Raw genomic sequence first — 18,603 nt, forward strand, 5'->3', positions numbered from 1 at the left:
CCAAGAATAATGACCATCACCTTCCAAGCCGTTAAAAGCGGCCTTTGTTTTGAATGGAAATACAGATTTACATTTTTTTGCTGTCTTGTTGGATGTTTGGATGTTCCGTCTCCCTGATACTTGACATCCAAAAAAAAAAACTGCCCTACACCAATATTTGTAAGCATTATGTTTGATTAAGATGTTAACCTTTTGGGCTACATGATCAAAACGGGATTCCAAAACGCAAATACTTAAAATAATGTTTTAAGCAACATTTAACTTTTTAGTTTTTTTTCACCTCACCCTGGACAAGTTCCAGGGTTTAAGCTTCCACAGTGGACTCCCTGGCCTAAATTCTCAACATTGTGTTTTAGTGTTGTTGTGAAATGTCAGAAGGTGCTGGGCTATGATGAKTATTGCAGAGGTGCAGTAGCAGAGAGTGAGCTTCTCCGGAACCTGATAATTACCTCCATATCTTCCTATTCAAGCAAATGTCTGCAATCGTTTTGCATGGCCTATATTGTCTGCCGAGTATGCTTTTATGCAAAGCATTTGTGATGAATGTGAGAAGTTGAAAAATGGTTGTTGGACTATCAAAACAAGTGCTGAGTATGTAATGAAACCCACATTTATGTTTTATATACGTCCACTTGTTCATTCTGTCCGTTTTTCAATGGGTTGATTTGCTAATGAAATATTTCCTTCCCGAGGGTGCCTTTTCATTCAACTGAAAGGCCTGTGATGTTGAAACAAATCGGGGTTTGTTACTACTCTGAGGGCTGTTTGAGAGTCTAGTAGTTTCTCTATAAAAGCCCCCCTCTGTATTTTTCAGAAGAGCAGCTCTGCACCTGCAAGTAACAGCTTCTTGCTTCAGGGCTCTCTCGCTCTCTCTCTCACCCTAACACACACTAAGGATAAACTAGGGGGAATAAGGACAGGCATGCCAAATGTTTCCCAGATGTGCCATTAGTCTTGCCAAAGTGGAAGCAGGCAGGCAATGAGACTGAAGTGTTGCATGTGAATGAGACAATTGTAGCTTGTCTGAGAGATGAACAAAGACAACTTTGTTCAGGTGGGTTGTTTCTGGAGAGGAGGGAACTATACGGACCAAAATGACTAAGCATTTGCACCTGTTTTGCAAAAGTGATTAATGAACTAAATAAACATGAATATAAAACGGTCATTATTTACAATTGGTTATATGCTAACTTTGGGTAAAAGTGACGGAGTGTCCTGGTTTATTGTGAGTGACCATCTTTGCTTGTCATCTCAGGCACCATCTGTCATGGCCTTCCCTGCAACGACGCCGACGGGAATGATGGCATATGGAATGGTAAGTATTTTTTTGGGGGGGGGGTGGATCTTCTTTTCAAGCTATTGCAGCCATGCCTCAATCTTTCTGAGAATGTGCAACCATATCTGACTTCTGGAGCTTTGTGAATGCCTCCCTCAGTACATTAATTATGTTTATGAACCTTATTTTTAGCTGACAAAGAGAATTCCACTTTTACTTTGAATCAATAACAATTGTTTGCTGGGTTTACTTATAAAAAATAAATAAAGATTATACATTTGCCTCTGGTTCACTCCAGGGCCCGGGTTCATAAAACATCTCAATGTAGGATCAGTTTTGCCTTTTTAGATTATAAGGAATGGACAGGAGGGGGCCTGATCCTAGATCAGCCCTATTTGACATTTTATGACTATAGATCTTCCGATGCAAAGGCACCCAACCCTGTGCTTTCAATGAAGCCATAGGGCCAACTCCTTGCAATGATCAAAATGTTAAATTTCACCAGCATAAACTCTGTACAAATTATAAGCAGAAAAATATATTTAAATGGCAAAACAAAATCCTGCACCCTGTCAAAAAAAAATTCTGCGGYCCTCCCGGGTGGCGCAGTGGTCTAAGGCACTGCATCGCAGTGCTAGCTGTGCCACCAGAGATTCTGGGTTCGAGCCCAGGCTCTGTCGCAGCCGCCCGGGACCGGGAGGCCCGTGGGGCGACGCACAATTGGCCCAGCGTCGTCCGGGTTAGGGAAGGTTTGTCCGGCAGGGATATCCTTGTCTCATCGCGCACTAGCGACTCCTGTTGGTGCGGCTGGCTTCCGGGTTGGATGTGCGTTGTCAAGAAGCAGTGCGGCTAGGTTGGGTTGTGTTTCCGAGGACTCATGGCTCTCGACCTTCGCCTCTCCCGAGTCCGTACGGGGGTTGCAGAGATGAGACAAGACTGTAACTACTACCAATTGGATACCACGAAATTGGGGAGGAAAAAGGGGTAAAAAATGTTTTTGTTCTGCAGTCTTTGACTGTAGCCTATAGCACATTTTCTATATTTGCGGTTGGATGGGTTATTAGAAATTGCTGGTGAAAAACCTTAATGTCCAATAAGAAATGCACATTTTCGTTTTCTGTTGCAAAAGTTTTCCATTGCGTGCGGTTATGAACATGACCCTGTTTCCTGGGGTTCTAAATTCTATCGGGAAGGGAATCTTGGTGGGGAATATGTTATGTTAGGCTTTTGAAAAATGTGACACTAGGACCAATTTGTGACACTGTATGTTCGCAAAAACAGGTATTCATTTCTACACCCACAGACTAGCAAAAAGGTCCATGACGAATCAAATGGAAAAATGACCAAGACATTGTAATGGATGTCATCTTGTAATGATTGACAAAGCAAGCTGTTGATATGCATCAAGACGAGCTGATTCAGCCATTAACTTTTACATCCCAGTGCTCGTGTCTCATTATGGAGCTATATTTGAACTATAGTTAATCAGTAACCAGTGTCAAATCAGCCGAGYACAACATGTACAATGATTTTGTTCTGTTAACTCGACTGTGCTTGAACTGAGACATCGTACTACCATGTAACCCGTCATATATCGCTGAAATAATTGACAGAATTGCTCATYTTATCACCATTTCTTCAGCAGTAAAGAATTTGGTGCACGCAGAACTTTCATGACGTTTTGATTTTCACAATTTCATTTTTTCTTTGTCTTCCTTCAGCCTCCCCAGATGGGTTCCATGGGCATGATGACCCAGCCCACTATGATGTACAGCCAACCAGTCATGAGGCCGGCCAACCCCTTTGGCTCGGCCCCAGGAGCACAGGTACTGGACTCTCCATTCTACTCCCTTCCCTGGTAGCTTTTCTCTGAACAGATGCCAAGCAGTAGGGTGATGTTGCCCCGTAGACGCTGATCTTGGGTTAGTTTAGTATTTTCCGCCCTAAAGTAGGAATCCGTTGCAGTGAAACTGCCATGTACATTATTTCAAACACTGTTTTTATTCCTTCTGACATCAATGCATGTGCGATAGAACAGCAGAGTATGTACTAGAATTGATCATATATTACGTTGCTGGATTCTCAGCTGTTTCGCCCTAATGRGGATCTCCGCTTTAAGTTTAGGGGAAGCTGATCCTTGATCTGTACCTTGGGGAAACTTCACCCCCCCCCCCGGAGCGTTTACAAACTCTCCCTGCCCTCGGAGGAGCCTGGTTAGATTGTTCACGTCCTCAAACTAGTATCTTTCAGAATGGAGTCGATTCCATTGCAATTTGGCAAGTTTATTTCAGTTTACTTGCTGAGTTGAAATGGATTTGAGCCCAACCATGCTTTCTACTGCCTTTTGCAATAGAATGAAGTTTGACTCTGTGGCCAACTTCAACACCCTCTGAGGTGGTATGTCTGTATGAAAAATCTATCTGCAGGATGCATTGTCCAGCCCCACAACTCATTCTCCATAAAAGTGGTATTGTAATATACACATGGTTATTTCATATATCACTGGTAAATGGTTTAATGTGGCAAGTGACTGAAGGAATTATATTCTGGAGGTCAATAGGAATTCTGCGCTTTGGGACTTCTATTCAGAATGAGCTTTCATTCACCCTCGTACCATTTTAGCTATTATTCTGAATGATGCCTGGCATGTCAACATAGTATTTAGAATAGGATATAACACCCTCATCCTCCTTTCATCTCGTCAGTAGGCTCTAAATCAGAACGGTAGCTGCCTTAGGAGAATATATCTTGTGAAGCGTGTATTTTTTTCTGACACGATTTATCTGCTGTAAGGTTTTACCTCCACACTGACCGTGTTAGGGCGCTACACTCTGGACCTGAACCTGTTCTCTCCATTCCGCTCCCTTTATATCTGTAGCTAGGTTCGCCCCTCTTGTTTGTAATTTCCCTCTAGCCGTTCCTCGATTCCCCTCACCCTGTCATTCTCTCTCTGAACTAGCCCTCGTCAGCTTCTAGTCCTTCCAGTCAGAGTCCTCTCAGAGCACCAGGAAAGGACCCCTTTGCACAACTCTCTCTCAAGGATTTCTTGTAGAACCTCTTTAGGTACAACATGTCCTGTGTGTGTGTGTGTGCGCTGCATGCTTATATCTGCACACTTCTGCTCCGCTTGCCAACACACCAATGTCTCTAGGGTTTGATCATTATTTGTGCTTCAAAGCTGAATGGCCCAGTCTTTCCCTTCATAATCACTCAACCACCTGCAAGATGTCGCTTGCTCCGTTGCCTTGCATGTCTGCACGGAAGTCTGACCTAGACTGCGAAACAACACTTTTCGAAAAGTACATTGGCCCATGTGACATTTTGACGACGTAATGAAAGCAGCGCTGTTAACAGACCGCATCACTTCATAAGCTGAGACATTTATTTTGAAAACAAAGCCACATTGGTGTGCATCAAACATTTACATGCATGTGCATAAATTATCAGCAGCCTCTTGTGGAAGTTGACCGTTAAAATAAATGTCACCACTAATATGGTTTCTTTTGACACTCGTCTATGCTTACAAAATGGAGCCCTTTGAGATAATTCTGTGACAATTCTGCTAAATGTTTATTTTCTCTAGAGTGGACTTCAGCCCTATGTTTGTTTATCATGCTGCAATTCAAGCTTCAAACCAGGGGTGGAACCAAAATTATATTCCAATCGATTTGTTCTGAACAGAACCACTTCATTTTGTTCCACTGTTCTGACCAGCAAAATAATGTTCTGAACTGGTTCAAACCCCTCAAAGTACTGGTTTATATTGTTCTTATTTTTAGCCTGTGAAATAAAGTTTTTTGTTGTTGTTTACATTTAGCTCATTAAATAACTTAATAGAGCAGGCAAGCTAGTTGTTTACATGGTGTAAAATGTGACTGAAATTTTGTGGGTGGGGAGAGAGCATTGAGGAGGTTAAGTGCTGGGCATCTTATGACATGCATTATACGAATTAGGTCCACAGAATTACAGTATACCTAGGAGGAGCAATTTTGAATGTCCTTAGTTTGAGCTAGCTAAGGCGTTTGAGGAAGCTAGCAAGCTCGTGTGTGCAGAGTGGCACCAGAATTTAAAAACGCGTCTTACCTTTTTTTAGTTAATAGATCCAACTTGAAACGTGATAACTAGGCCTGTAGTATCCTTAACTAGCATTAAAAGTGAATCCATTCTTTTCAGGCTAATTAAAAATCTTTCTCCCTATCTTCTGAATCAAGCTTGTAACTAACGTCAGTACAGTAGCCTATGCTTCGGAGGGGCAGGTAGCCTAAAATCGCACAGGCAAAGATTTTCAGCTTGCAGGCAGACACTGGAATAAGTTCTTGAGTGACAGAGTGAGGGCTTTGCATGGGTGTTTTGTTGTGGGACTTGAAAAAAAATGCCTGGAACGTAAAGTAAGGTTATTCACCGGTTCCCATGCTTTTAAAGTAAAGGTTCTGTTTCTGTTCATTGAAAAATTTTATGGTTATCAGTTCTGTTCCCTGAACCGGTTTCAACCCCTGCTTCAAATAATCGTTTCCCCCATTTTTTGGGGGGCTATCATCTTCATTGCAATACATTCCATTTGCATTAAATCAATGTGGCCAGAATGTATTTAATAGATAGTAATTTGTTCTGCACTACGCTTTCAGGTGTGTTTGATTTGGCCAACAGTATGTCCTGGATGGAAGGCATTTTTGATCTAAGAATCATATGTCCTGTTTTGTGCCGGAGGACTTCTCAGCTAGTCATGACACAGGACTGGCGATTTAACTGAATCGTGTCAAGGATTCACTGTTGTCCTGATCAAACACACATCTGATAACGCAAGTGCTGGAGAAAAAATATTTACAAATATTTTTCTATTGTATTCTGGCCTACGTTTTGTGAAGGAACTTGGTTTGTTATCAAGGGAAACAAGGAGTATTAATGTTTGGCACTTAAATAAATACATTCAATATAGCCTTTATCTTTCTCTCAGCAGATGCAGTTCATGTAACCTAAAAAGGAGGCTTTTGCCCTCCGAAGACAAACCATGAAGCAGCGAGACTAACTTTCAAGCAAAATCCAGTTAGCTGTTATACTCCTCGTCGAGAATATCAGCACAAATAAGGACTCAAGAGGGGAAACCATGTCCAAGAGGCGTCAAGTATAGGACACGGATCCCATTTTGTAATTTGTCTTCCGAGAAACAATGTGCGCTGCCATTCTAACCTCTCTACAGGGATCACTCATCCCATTTGTCTTCTGTAAAAGATACAAATGGTTGCGGAAAGGGAGACATTTTGACTTTGCTGTTATGTATGGATAATAGTGGTTTATCACAGAATTGCTTGATCCGATCATCAATCGTACATTATCTAATTTAACCATAACTGATTAGTAAAGCTAACCTCTGTTAATACCATGATTTTCAAAAAAAAATTATGTATTACGTTTGCAGTAGACATTCCTTGTGCATTGTTTATTTATTTATACCCACGGAGGATATGAAATAGAAAAAAATGAATGACATTGAACTCTTTGTGGGAGGTATTCAGGTGTATACATGGGTATGATTTGATTTGTATAATTGGAGTTTGAGTGTGACTGAGTTAAAAAAAATAAAAAATAAAAAAATAGTTAATATAAAGATGGAAAAATGTAACCGACTGAACCAGCATAATGTCAAGCACAGTTTTTAGTAGCTCAGTCACAACCCTGGGGTGATATTGGCATAAAACAAGTGTAATGATTCAACTGTCAATTCTGTGAGCTAGGGTATTTTTTTTCTTAAGGGAACATTTTCACTCACTTGCAAAGCACTACGTTTGATTTGCCGGCATTGCGTTGGGAACGATCCACATTTATGCTTTACACTTGGCATGTAATTTATTTTACATGGAACAATTCTATGGCTGCCTTTCCAAAATGAATGTGCAGAGTGTCCTTCATGCTCAGGCCATCTTTACATAGACCAGCATTGGGGTTGGGGGAAAGGAGGTGGTCACAGGAGGCAGGGGAAAAAGCTGTGGTTGTCACTGGTCAGCTCTAAGTGTCGGATCTGGGTTGAAATACTATTTGAACTCTTTTAAATACTTTGTTTGCTCTAGCTTGTCTACAGTGCCATAAGGGCCGGGTTAGCAGTTTTGGGACTATTCTATTGGTCTATTAAGCCATACAAGATCAATCAAGCACAGATAAAGTATGTTAAATGATTTAATATTTGAATAAATGTCGGGTAAGTGGGCAGTAGGGTCCAGTTGAGCAGGGGGGGGGGGAATGGAGCACTGTTGATCGGTGCTTTGTGTATATAAAATGGATCATTTCCATCGTGGTGGTGGGTGGGTTATGTGCAGGATGGTCAGAACATGAAGGTTATTCTATTCATCAAATTAGCATTTTAACGGCATTGTACCTGCAGATTTATATTTTTGTTTATATTAAATATATAAATAAATGTATGCAGAATTTGGTAGATTTTTCTTTTTTCTCAATAAAGTGCAGCTTCCACAAAGTGTTTTGCAACTATCTTGAGTTTGTGTGGGTGATTTGATGATAATGATTTGTAATCAACTGTATTACAGAAGTATGGGGGGATTATACCCATTTGGGTATAAATGAGGTAAAGGTTTATATGTGGCGAAGAGTAAGACAAGTGAATCACTAATTCCCCCGGGTTATAACCTGGGTCTATATCCACATTTTAACATCAGTTACATGTGAGTCTTTTTATAGATCTTAATGAATAAGATTTTATAAACAGAACCTAGATCAATACTTCTACTCTGAGCTGCTTTAAACCTGTGAAGCAATTGTTCCTTAAGAAAACATTCTTTGACCCTTGTGTTTGTAGTATCATTGCAGGTTTAATGGTAATACGTGTCTCTGATCCCAACATGAGGCAAATGCTAGATTTTACAAAAGTGTGTGTATTAGTGCTTGGGCCTGGCTACTTGAACCTCTTGTGGATGATGCCGGCAGTGAGGGGCCAGTCTTCGGGAGCCTGGAGCATCCCTGGAGCTGAGGAGGAGCCTTCAAAGCCGGGGGTCTCGGATGGCACAGGGTGCAGGGGAAGGGCCTGGCCCACCACAGTCAGCAGCTTCATCTCCAGAGGGCCCAGGTGCATGTCTCCCTGCTGGCCAGCACAGAGGGGGAAGGGAGTAGTCCCATATAAGAGATGCATCCTGTTTGGCCCAAGATTTCCCATCGCAACAAGGAGAGAGATTGTTACACTCAGATCCCTAAGTTGTCTCCACTGCCAAGAGGTGGCACAGAGGCAATCCCTAAGGCGCTCTCTCTCGCACCCTTTCTTCACTCAAACCTCTATCCCTGTTTTTWAAAAAAAAWATTTTTTAGGAGGATTTAATACCTTCTGAATCTAAAATGAATGGCATCTGTTCATTTTAGATATAGGATAGCCAAGTTCGATGTCACATTCATGACTTTGTTTAGCACCTTACTGAAATCATGTTCTCCAACACTGGTAAAATGAAATTCCCAATTGAATCAGGTGGGCACATGGTTTGGATACAGATTATTGCTGTGATTTAGCAGCATGCATAAGGAACACCCAAGCCACACACTGCTGTAATATTTATAATGAACAAAAATATAAATGCAACATGAAAATTTTACTGAGTTACAGTTCCTATGAGGAAATTAGTCAATTGAAATAAATTAATCAGGCCCTAATCTATGGATTTCACATGACTGGGAATACAGATATGCATCCATTGGTCACAGATACCTTAAAAAAAAAAAGGGCCTCAGAATCGCACCATGGTATTTTTGTGCATTCAAATTGCCAGCGATAAAATGCAATTGTGTTCGTTTTCTGTAGCTTATGCCTGCCCATACCATAACCCCGCCGCCATCATGGGGCACTATGTTGACATCAGCAAACCGCTCGTCCACACAATGCCATACACGTGGTCTGCGGTTGTGAGGCCGATTGGACATACTGCCAAATTCTCTAAAATGACGTTTGAGGCGGCTTATGGTAGAGAAATTAACATTCAATGCTCTGGTGGACATTCCAGCAGTCAGCATGTCAATTACACACTTCCTCAAAACTTGAGACATCTGTGGCATTGTGTTAAGTGACAAAACTGCACATTTTTAAAGTAGCCTTTTACTGTGCCAAGAACAAGGTTCACCTGTAATTATCATGCTGTTTAGTCAGCTTCTTGATATGCCACACCTGTCAGGTGGATGGATTATCTTGGCAAAGGAGAAATGCTCACTAACAGGAATGTAAACATTTGAGAGAAAAGGTTTTTGTGCATATGGAACATTTCTGGGATCTTTTATTTCAGCTCATAAAACATGGGACCCACACTTTACATGTTGCTTTTATAGTTTTGTTCAGTGTAGCTACGAGCTCTTGCTTGTGCTGTCGCTCAGCTGAGGCTGACCTATATATCTATCGACAGATGACGATGGAGGCTGCCAGTACAGCTTTATCTTTCTACTGAACTTTGGCAACTAAGAAACAAAAATGTGTTGGACCATGTTTTTGCTTTCTATTCGACCTGAGCCACCCTCAAATGGAAGAACTATCGGCCAAAGCAAGGTGAATGCCACGTAGAGACAACTGCTGTAAACAGAGCTTATACCCTTGGTCGAGGGAAGCTGAGTTGAATTGTGTTATAAGATGCCTCTTTTAATGTCGGCACAGATGGAGAAAAGGAGTCGAGGAAACCACATTTGATTATTGAYATATGCCCATAGACGTATAGAGATTCAGTTCTATTCCAACTCTAACGGATGTGTTGAATCCGAGAATAGCCTGAGATGGGTCTTACCTGCAGGTAGGTCTGGCTGCCGTACAGAAGCACACTGAGGTCCTGAAGGGGGTCCTCTGTTGGCCTGTAGGCTGCCTCACTGCAGCTGCCGCTTGTTTCATCCCTCTCCAACTCTTTGGCCTGCTTTTGAGCCCGCCATGCTTCCGTTGCTGGGTGGAGGGGAGGTACGGGGCTGCTGCTTACCCCGTCTGGTGGGAATCATGAAAATCATTAGAAATTGGGAGGGGGGGCGGTTAAAATGACTACAGTGATTTACTGAAAGATAAAAGCCTGTACAGTATCCAATATGGAGGAAATTTGGATAGGGTTAGGGGTGAAAAGAATTAGCTCAGTAAAAGAAAATGCCACATTCCAAGAGAGGAACATGCTGGTAGCCATTGTTAGTTTAAGTTTTTATCTTGAGTTGAGCTGAGAGGACATGCCGTCTTAGACGGAAATGAGTGTTGCCATGTTGCCAAATAGTCTTGGGAAGGGAGCTGTGACTCAGTGGCTTCCTGTGCCCGGGCGGGCCTCCCATTAGAGTTAGACGATACTGATCACAGCACCTTTCTCAGTGGCACACTGGTGCCCACTTAGTGGAAGATTGTTTTACTAACCAATCATCAAAGGAAAGTCGTCGTCTCCGAAAACATTTAATCGTAGATCGAAAATGATCAGGTATGTCTATTTCTACTTGCTTCCCATTTCATGTGAAATTGTGCATTTTTCTATTATTTTATTTCTCTTTTTTTTCTCTGCATTGTTGCGACGGTCCCATAAGTAAGCATTTCAGTTAGTCTACACTTGTTGCTTTCAAAGCATGTGACAAATAAATAAATACATTTGTCAGATGAATGTGATAATTGACATTTGTAAGTGGCAATAACAGATGATTAAGAAACGTGAGTATTTCAGAAAGGCTAACATATTTAGATTTGTGATATATGCTTGTCAATACAGTTTAAGGCAGCAACTGTTGCACAAACTCCAAAAGTGACAAGGAATCACTACTCTGTCCCTCTTGTGGTCTTCCCTGCTTCTAGTCAAGGAGCTGCACTACTGGCAACACTGGACAAATGCCATCACTTGTCAGCAATAAAAATGTATCAATAGTTTCAATTTGAAAGACATCCTAGACCTAGGATCTACACTGCAGGACCGAGAACTATCTCTGCAGTGCCATCCCAGCTTTGGTTCGCCTGCTAAACAGTTGAAGATAGCTGTGTTTGTATATTATGGTGTTTTGTTAATTTGTATTTAATAATGTCATTAAGTTGTAGTTTCAATTCAGCTTGTTGCTGACATTTGTACAAGGATGTCAAATAAAAAATACAGTTGATCATCATCATAATCTGATGGTTGGCCACAGTCCATGAAGTGCTTCGAAAGGCTGGTCATGGCTCACGGCTCACATCAACACCATTATCCCAGAAACCCTAGACCCACTCCAACAGATCCACAGATGCTGCAATCTCTATTGCACTCCACACTGCCCTTTCCCACCTGGACAAAACGAACACCTATGTGAGAATGCTATTCATTGACTACAGCTCAGCGTTCAACACCATAGTGCCCTCAAAGCTCATCAATACGCTCAGGACCTTGGGACTAAACACCTCCCTCTGCAACTGGATCCTGGACTTCCTGACGGGTCGCTCCCAGGTGGTAAGGGTAGGTAACAATACATCCGCCACGCTGATCCTCAACACGGGCCGCTCAGGGTTGCGTGCTCAGTCCCCTCCTGTACTCCCTGTTCACTCATGACTGCACGGCCAGGCACGACTCCAACACCATCATTAAGTTTGCCGACGACACAACAGTGGTAGGCCTGATCAACGACGAGACAGCCTATAGGGAGGTCAAAAACCTGGCCGTGTAGTGCCAGGACAACAACCTCTCCCTCCACGTCATCAAGACAAAGGGGATGATTGTGGACTACAGAAAAAAGAGGACCGAGCTCGCCCCCATTCTCATCGACGGGGCTGCAGTGGAGCAGGTTGAGAGCTTCAAGTTCCTTGGTGTCCACATCACCAACAAACTAACATGGTCCAAGCACACCAAGACAGTCGTGAAGAGGGCACGACAAAACCTATTCCCCCTCGGGAGACTGAAAAGATTTGGCATGGGTACTCAGATCCTCAAAAAGTTATACAGCTGCACCATCGAGAGCATCCTGAAGGGTTGCATCACTGCCTGGTATGGCAACTGCTCGGCCTCCGACCGCAAGGCACTACAGAGGGTAGTGCGAACGGCTCTGAACATCACTGGTGCCAAGTTTCCTGCCATCCAGGACCTCTATACCAGGCGGTGTCAGAGGAAGGCCCTAAAAATTGTCAGACTCCAGCCACCTTAGTCATAGACTGTTCGCTCTGCTACTGCACGGCAAGCAGTACCGGAGTGCCAAGTCTAGGTCCAAGAGGCTTCTAAACAGCTTCTACCCACAAGGCACAAGACTCCTGAACAACTAATCAAATGGCTACCCAGAATATTTGCATTGCGCCCCCCCCCCCTTTACACCGCTGCTACTCTCTGTTGTTATCATCTGTACATAGTCACTGTAATAACTCTACCTACATGTACATATTACCTCAACTAACCGGTGCCCCCCGCACATTGACTCTGTACCGGTACCCCCCTGTATATAGTCTTGCTATTGTTATTTTACTGCAGCTCTTTAATTACTTGTTACTTTTATTTGTTATTCTTATCTGTATTTTTTTTAAACTGCATTGTTGGTTAGGGGCTCGTAAGTAAGCATTTCCCTGTAAGGTCTACAACGGTTGTATTCGGCGCATGTGACAAAAAATGTTTTATTTGATTTGAGTGTTACTCTTCATAATGGTCTCCTGTACTGTGGAGTCAGAGGGTCCCAGTCCTGCCGCCTGAGTCAGGAAGACGTTTCTGTGGACAGGAGAGCAGAGATGGGTGAGACCACAGATGGAAAGGAAGGAGAGTGCCGTGGTGAGTGGATTAATAGAATAGCATTGCATATAATTGATTGCCGGGTCCCAGATCTGTTTGGGCTGTCTTGCCTAAAAATGGCATGACAAAGACCATAGGAGTTGGCTATGCAACACAAACTGATCTGGGACCAGGCTGTCCAGCTTCATTCAGTAACATTGACATGTCATGTCACACAATGTGACAGTGAAATCGGGGCAAATGGCCATCTACAGTATATGAATGTGGGTGAAGAGTTATGTTGAAGTGAGGGACCTAGAGATGTGCAGGTCCTCCAGGCGACGCTCAAACAGTTGACTCATGTGCTCAAGATTCTCCTCCTCCAGTTGTTGGACGGCCAATGCTGTAATGGATACCTCTCTTGTGTAAATAGCAAGCTGTGGGGTATTCCAGAAAGCAGGATTATTAAATTAGCCAACTAAATTTGATAAACAGCCACACAAACTTGATTTTCTGGTTGATTAAGAGAACTTYTATATTGGTTGTTGCTGTTCAGTCAATTATACCTTGTCAATTTTAAATCTATATTTCTCAAAAACATGAAATTATTTTGGACAGTTAGCTGGCTAACTTATACTCATGAATCCATCTTTCTGTTACAGACGCCTGGAGCAAGGGGATGTGCTTTCTGATCATGTCTGGTAACACTTTATTCAACAACCAAAGAACATCCAGCCAACTTGACAACTGTGGAAAGCATTGGAGTCAACATGGGCCAGCATCCCTGTGGAACGCTTTCGACACCTTGTAGAGTCCATGCCCTGTTGAATTGAGGCTGTTCTGGGGGGGGACTACATTTTAAGTGTTGCGTGTTCTTAATGTTTTGTACAGTGTATACTGTGTAATAATAGGGTCACACAAACAAAAACCCAATTGGTACCATATTATTATGGTATGTAATGATGGGTCTTACTGTGCTTTCTTATGCTTTCTTTTAGAACAAATCATGATGACTACCAGATTATGAACTGTAAAATAAAGCAAACCTAATGTGCTGTTTATATTTTCAACCACACATACGCCATACCTCTCTCTTCAGCCACTCATTTTCTTTGACCTCCTGTCGGCTGTGCTTGTCAAGGTGTTTGATGGCCCTCTGAGGAAAAAGTGTGTTATCATCAAAACTCAAGTAATCTGTTCTGCTGATGTGCCTTATGTCTTACCTCTGTAGCCAGCTGTTTTTTTTCATCTATGAGATGCACTGTCTTCTTGTCAATTTCATTGAAAGTTACATCAAGAGAGCGCTGAATATTGTCTGTAGAAGTAAGAGACACGGTCAAGGAAAAGCTGTGAGGACATCTGTCTCTGTCTTGTAAATTAATTGACTTTTGTTTTTGTAAATATTATTTCTTTGATTAAATCATGTTGAGGTTCAATCTCACTTTGCAAGAAAAGTTTATTCCTAAAACTAGTTACTGGTTTGTATAGGGTTACAGGGGTCCGAATAAGAGTTGACTTCCCAGAAAATATAGGCCTAGTTATCCATCCCTTATAGGAGCCAAGCCTGTGAGTGCATGTACCTGCCATCTCCTGAAACTCCTTCTGCATCTGAGCCAGCTCGGCCTCCAGGTGCTGGATCTGCTGCTGGTSCTCTTGGCTTCCGGTCATCTTATACTCCTGCCTGATTTGCCTCTCGGCCTGCAAGACGAGCACGTCCTCCTCCAGGCGGCTGACTTCAGCGCGCAGCTCTCTCACGCACAGGGACAAACTATTTGTATTCATGTTACATTAATATTGCACATTCATAATATTCCAGGTGGGGAGTACCGGTGGATGGTAAAAACAGTTATTTACAGGTAGCTTTATGATTATGTTATATCGTATTGGAGAGCCGAGAGACTACCTGCCAGTTCTTTCTCCTGGCTGCGGACTAGCTCCAAGTTCTCCTGCAGAGCTTGCTCCACCTGCTCTTTGTTGATCACCTCTCTCTGCTCCAGCTTACTCTCCTGTTCTTTAGCCTGCTTCCGCAAGACCTTTATGTGCCCCAACTGCTCCTCTTTCAACTGCTCCCTCTGTGAGCACAAAACACTTACTCATTTTATAGTGCAGATTCTCTCACTCAAGGAGTCTGTAGGTAGTCTAGTCAATGACCTTCGGGCAAAAACCCAAATGTGCACCTAGCACTCCACAGCTGATTCAAATAACCAACACATCATCAAGCTTTGATTATTTGAATCCACTGTGTGGGGGGGCAGGACTGTGTTTGGGGAAACTTTGTCCTAAACTAATAAAACTGTTGCAAAATAAAACTACTGATGTTTTGGGGAATGGAAAATTAATACAGAACCCTGTGAATTCACAATTGCTTAATGTTCTCACCAATTCTGTGTATCTTTGCTTCTTTGTCTCGAGTTGACTGACCTCCTCCTGGCACTCATGTATTTCCTTTCTCTTAACTTGGAGCCTAAATACAACACACAAGTAAGTCATAGTCTGGGAATGTGTGGTTTGAGTCAATGTCAAAAAGCTGGCATGTTCAATTTCTGTTGCTCAAAACGTTAAGGTCTATCAAGCTAGAGAGGCTTAATGTTTCTGTCTATTTCAAAGGTTATGTGTCTAGCTATGATCAATTAAAGGAGAGCCGCACACTAGGGGCTCAGATGCAATAATTGAATAACCTAATAACCAACGTTTCGACAGACAAGCCGTCTTCATCAGGGTATAACGAAACGTTGGTTATTACGTTATTGCGTCTGAGCTCCTTGAGTGTGCGGCACTCCTTTAATTTTACAAGTGTTCTCCGATAGCCAGCACCTCGCCTAAATAGGTGTGCGTTTCTTTTTCCTCTAGATTATTATGTATCTAGCTATAACATACCTCGTGAATTTCTGCATCATTCTATAAAGCTAGCTAGTTGAATGAATGGATCATAAAAAAAGTAGGCTTTACATGTACGGCTTTTCAATTCAGATCGCAGCTAGCTTGGTAAACTGACAAGCAAATCTAGCTAGCTAACCAAACTGTCTCGCTTACTAGCTAGCTAACGTTAGTTCACTGACTTTAGAGAGTGATATTTGCAATAAACCAGCGTTGCAACATTYGTTTAGTTTATTAGCTAATAAGGTTAATAAAACAGTGCTTACTGAAAATTGATAAAGGCCTCCGCCAACGTAGTCTTGTCTTCATCGGATGACTTCTTACCCATGTTGGCTAGCTAAAACMTCACAAAACAGCTGATGATTGTTTGACACCTTACTGTCTGCTGAGAGAGATGTCTGCGTCCCCCTATTTCCATGGAAACCCCACATTATAGATCGACTCAACATTGCCCCCCAGCTTCAAGAAAGTGAACTGTGGGCCTATTCGGGCAGTTCCTGCATGTTGGTCGTCACTAGGTACCACAGCTACAAAGTCATAAACTCATTCTATTTCTACAATTTATCTTCTTAAAATGTGATTTTAAACTTTAACCATAATCACACTGCTAACCCTAACCTTAAATTATGACCAAAAAGCAAATGTTTGTTTTCATGACTTTTTACAATATGCCAATTCGACTTTGTGGAAGCCCCAGGAGTTTACTGCATGCCATCCAAACTTTTTTTGCCCATGACACCATTTTGATATCTAAAAATTCTCGCACCCCAACCATGTGAAAAAAATGATGTAATTAATAGTCTGTTTACTTTTTTATTTAGGGCTATGCAATGGCAACCCGTCTTTCATGGCAGAGGGGGCAGTGCCCCACCTGRTTTGAGCCCCACATTTTTATCCCCCCCAAAAAATAGATATATATTTTTTAATGGGGYTGGGGCTTGCCTGTTTTGCATGTTATTTTGGCATTAATACATGTCACATATCAGTTTGCAAACAATGTAAAAAAAAAAATATATATACAGTTGAAGTCAGACGTTTACATACACCTTAGCCAAATACATTTCAACTCAGTTTTTCACAATTTCTGACATTTAATCCAAGTAAAAATTCCCTGTCTAGGTCAGTTAGGATCACCACTTTACTTTAAGAATGTGAAATGTCAGAATAATAGTTGAGAGAATGATTTATTTCAGCTTTTATTTCTTTCATCACATTCCCAGTGGGTCAGAAGTTTACATGCACTCAATTAGTATTTGGTAGCATTGCCTTTAAATTGTTTAACTTGGGTCAAACGTTTTGGGTAGCCTTCCACAAGCTTCCCAATTAAGTTGGGTGAATTTTGGCCCATTCCTCCTGACAGAGCTGGTGTAACTGAGTCAGGTTTCTAGGCTCCTTGCTCGCACACGCTTTTTCAGTTCAGCCCACACATTTTCTATAGGATTGAGGTCAGGGCTTTGTGATGGTCACTCCAATACCTTGACTTTATTGTCCTTTAAGCATTTTGCCACAACTTTGGAAGTATGCTTGGGGTCATTGTCCATTTGGAAGACCCATTTGCAACCAAGCTTTAACTTCCTGACTGATGTCTTGAGATGTTGCTTCAATAATTCCACATAATCTACTTCCTTATGATGCCATCTATTTTGTGAAGTGCACAGTCCCTCCTGCGGAAAAGCACCCCTACAACAGGATGCTGCCACCCCCGTGCTTCACGGTTGGGATGGTGTTCTTCGGGCTTGCAAGCCTCCCCCTTTTTCCTTCAAACATAACGATGGTCATTATGGCCAAACAGTTCTATTTTTGTTTCATCAGACCAGAGGACATTTCTCCAAAAAGTACAATATTTTTCCCCATGTGCAGTTGCAAACCATAGTCGTTTCTTTTAAAGTCGGTTTTGGAGCAGTGGCTTCTTCCTTGCTGAGCGGCCTTTCAGGTTATGTCGATATAGGACTCATTTTACTGTGGATATAGATAATTCTGTACCTGTTTCCTCCAGCATCTTCACAAGGTCCTATGCTGTTGTTCTGGGATTGATTTGCACTTTTCACACCAAAGTACGTTGATCTCTCGGAGACAGAATGCGTCTCCTTCCTGAGCGGTATGATGGCTGCGTGGCAGGTTTTCTTGTCATGGTCCTTAATTTATAAACACATTTTTTCTCCACACAGATATTATATATGGAATAATCGGGATATATTGTATAAAAATACTTCTTTGTTTTTGGAATATTGTTTCCGAAATAATATCCTATTGGTGAACCAACTGGTAAATGCAGAGGGTCTTTTACTCAGTTATAAGGAATTCTTATCACTTTACAAGGTCCCCGTAACACCTAAAGATTCTGCAATTGTTTTTAGACGCCATTCCCTCAGGTGTTGCTCTGTTATTCAGGAACGTGTCAAGACCTGACCCTCAGAGCCTACCTTCTATTGACCCTGTTGACTCATCAGTAGGAAAGATTTGTTTCTCTTTTGGTCCATTCAACAACAAAGCGATACGAACCTTGTTTCAGCAGGWTGTTGTATCTATACCTTATGTCATGCCTTATTGGAATGGATTTATTGATAATATCTGTTGGAAAAAAGTTTGGATGTTGCCACACACATACCTACTTGTTAACAAAATTAAGGAAGTTTCCTTTAAAATTATTCATAAATATTATCCTGCCAACCACTATATGAAGAAGTTTAAGAAAAACATCAACTCAAATTGCTCCTTTTGTAATGACCACCCAGAAACAGCGTTGCATCTTTTTTGGCATTGTATACATGTAAGAAAACTGTGGCAAGACATCAGTAGATTTATAATTGA

General features: G+C 41.9%; 2 protein-coding genes and 1 long non-coding RNA gene across 26 annotated transcripts in view; 2 read left to right on the forward strand and 1 right to left on the reverse strand.

The window, feature by feature from the left end:
* The window catches only part of LOC111982094 (phosphatidylinositol-binding clathrin assembly protein), a 53,641-nt gene extending 45,882 nt beyond the window's left edge, over positions 1-7,759 (forward strand). For 17 of the 22 annotated variants that reach the window (XM_070449313.1, XM_070449303.1, XM_070449312.1 and 14 more), the window contains 4 exons: positions 1,256-1,315; positions 2,998-3,102; positions 4,236-4,339; positions 6,234-7,759. In XM_070449313.1, the coding sequence (XP_070305414.1) occupies positions 1,256-1,315; positions 2,998-3,102; positions 4,236-4,328 (258 nt within the window). In that variant the 3' untranslated portion in view covers positions 4,329-4,339; positions 6,234-7,759. Of the gene's footprint in view, positions 1-1,255; positions 1,316-2,997; positions 3,103-4,235; positions 4,340-6,230 lie in introns of all 22 variants that reach the window. The other 5 variants (XM_024013655.2, XM_070449309.1, XM_070449310.1 and 2 more) reach the window with 3 other exon arrangements.
* A 319-nt stretch (positions 7,760-8,078) lies between these two features.
* On the reverse strand, positions 8,079-16,178 carry ccdc83 (coiled-coil domain containing 83). 2 transcript variants are annotated; one of them, XM_024010578.2, is made up of 10 exons: positions 16,059-16,178; positions 15,295-15,379; positions 14,819-14,987; positions 14,496-14,663; positions 14,139-14,230; positions 14,003-14,071; positions 13,231-13,352; positions 12,845-12,915; positions 10,036-10,223; positions 8,079-8,363 (listed from the first exon to the last, which is right to left on the reverse strand). In XM_024010578.2, the coding sequence occupies exons 1-10, from the start codon at positions 16,118-16,120 to the stop codon at positions 8,181-8,183; spliced, it is 1,209 nt and encodes a 402-aa protein (XP_023866346.1). In that variant the 5' UTR covers positions 16,121-16,178; the 3' UTR covers positions 8,079-8,180. The 2 variants fall into 2 exon arrangements, with proteins under 2 accessions (XP_023866346.1, XP_023866345.1); XM_024010577.2 differs by having other exon boundaries at positions 8,079-8,366.
* On the forward strand, positions 10,243-14,351 carry LOC139029419 (uncharacterized). Of its 2 annotated transcripts, none has more exons than XR_011481722.1 (3): positions 10,243-10,692; positions 12,874-12,975; positions 13,578-14,351. It is a non-coding gene; the product is annotated as an uncharacterized lncRNA (long non-coding RNA). The 2 variants fall into 2 exon arrangements; XR_011481723.1 differs by having other exon boundaries at positions 12,878-12,975.
* Positions 16,179-18,603: the final 2,425 nt, after the last annotated feature.

Source organism: Salvelinus sp. IW2-2015, linkage group LG20 (genome assembly GCF_002910315.2).
Source record: "Salvelinus sp. IW2-2015 linkage group LG20, ASM291031v2, whole genome shotgun sequence".
Classification (NCBI taxonomy): Eukaryota; Metazoa; Chordata; class Actinopteri; order Salmoniformes; family Salmonidae; genus Salvelinus; species Salvelinus sp. IW2-2015.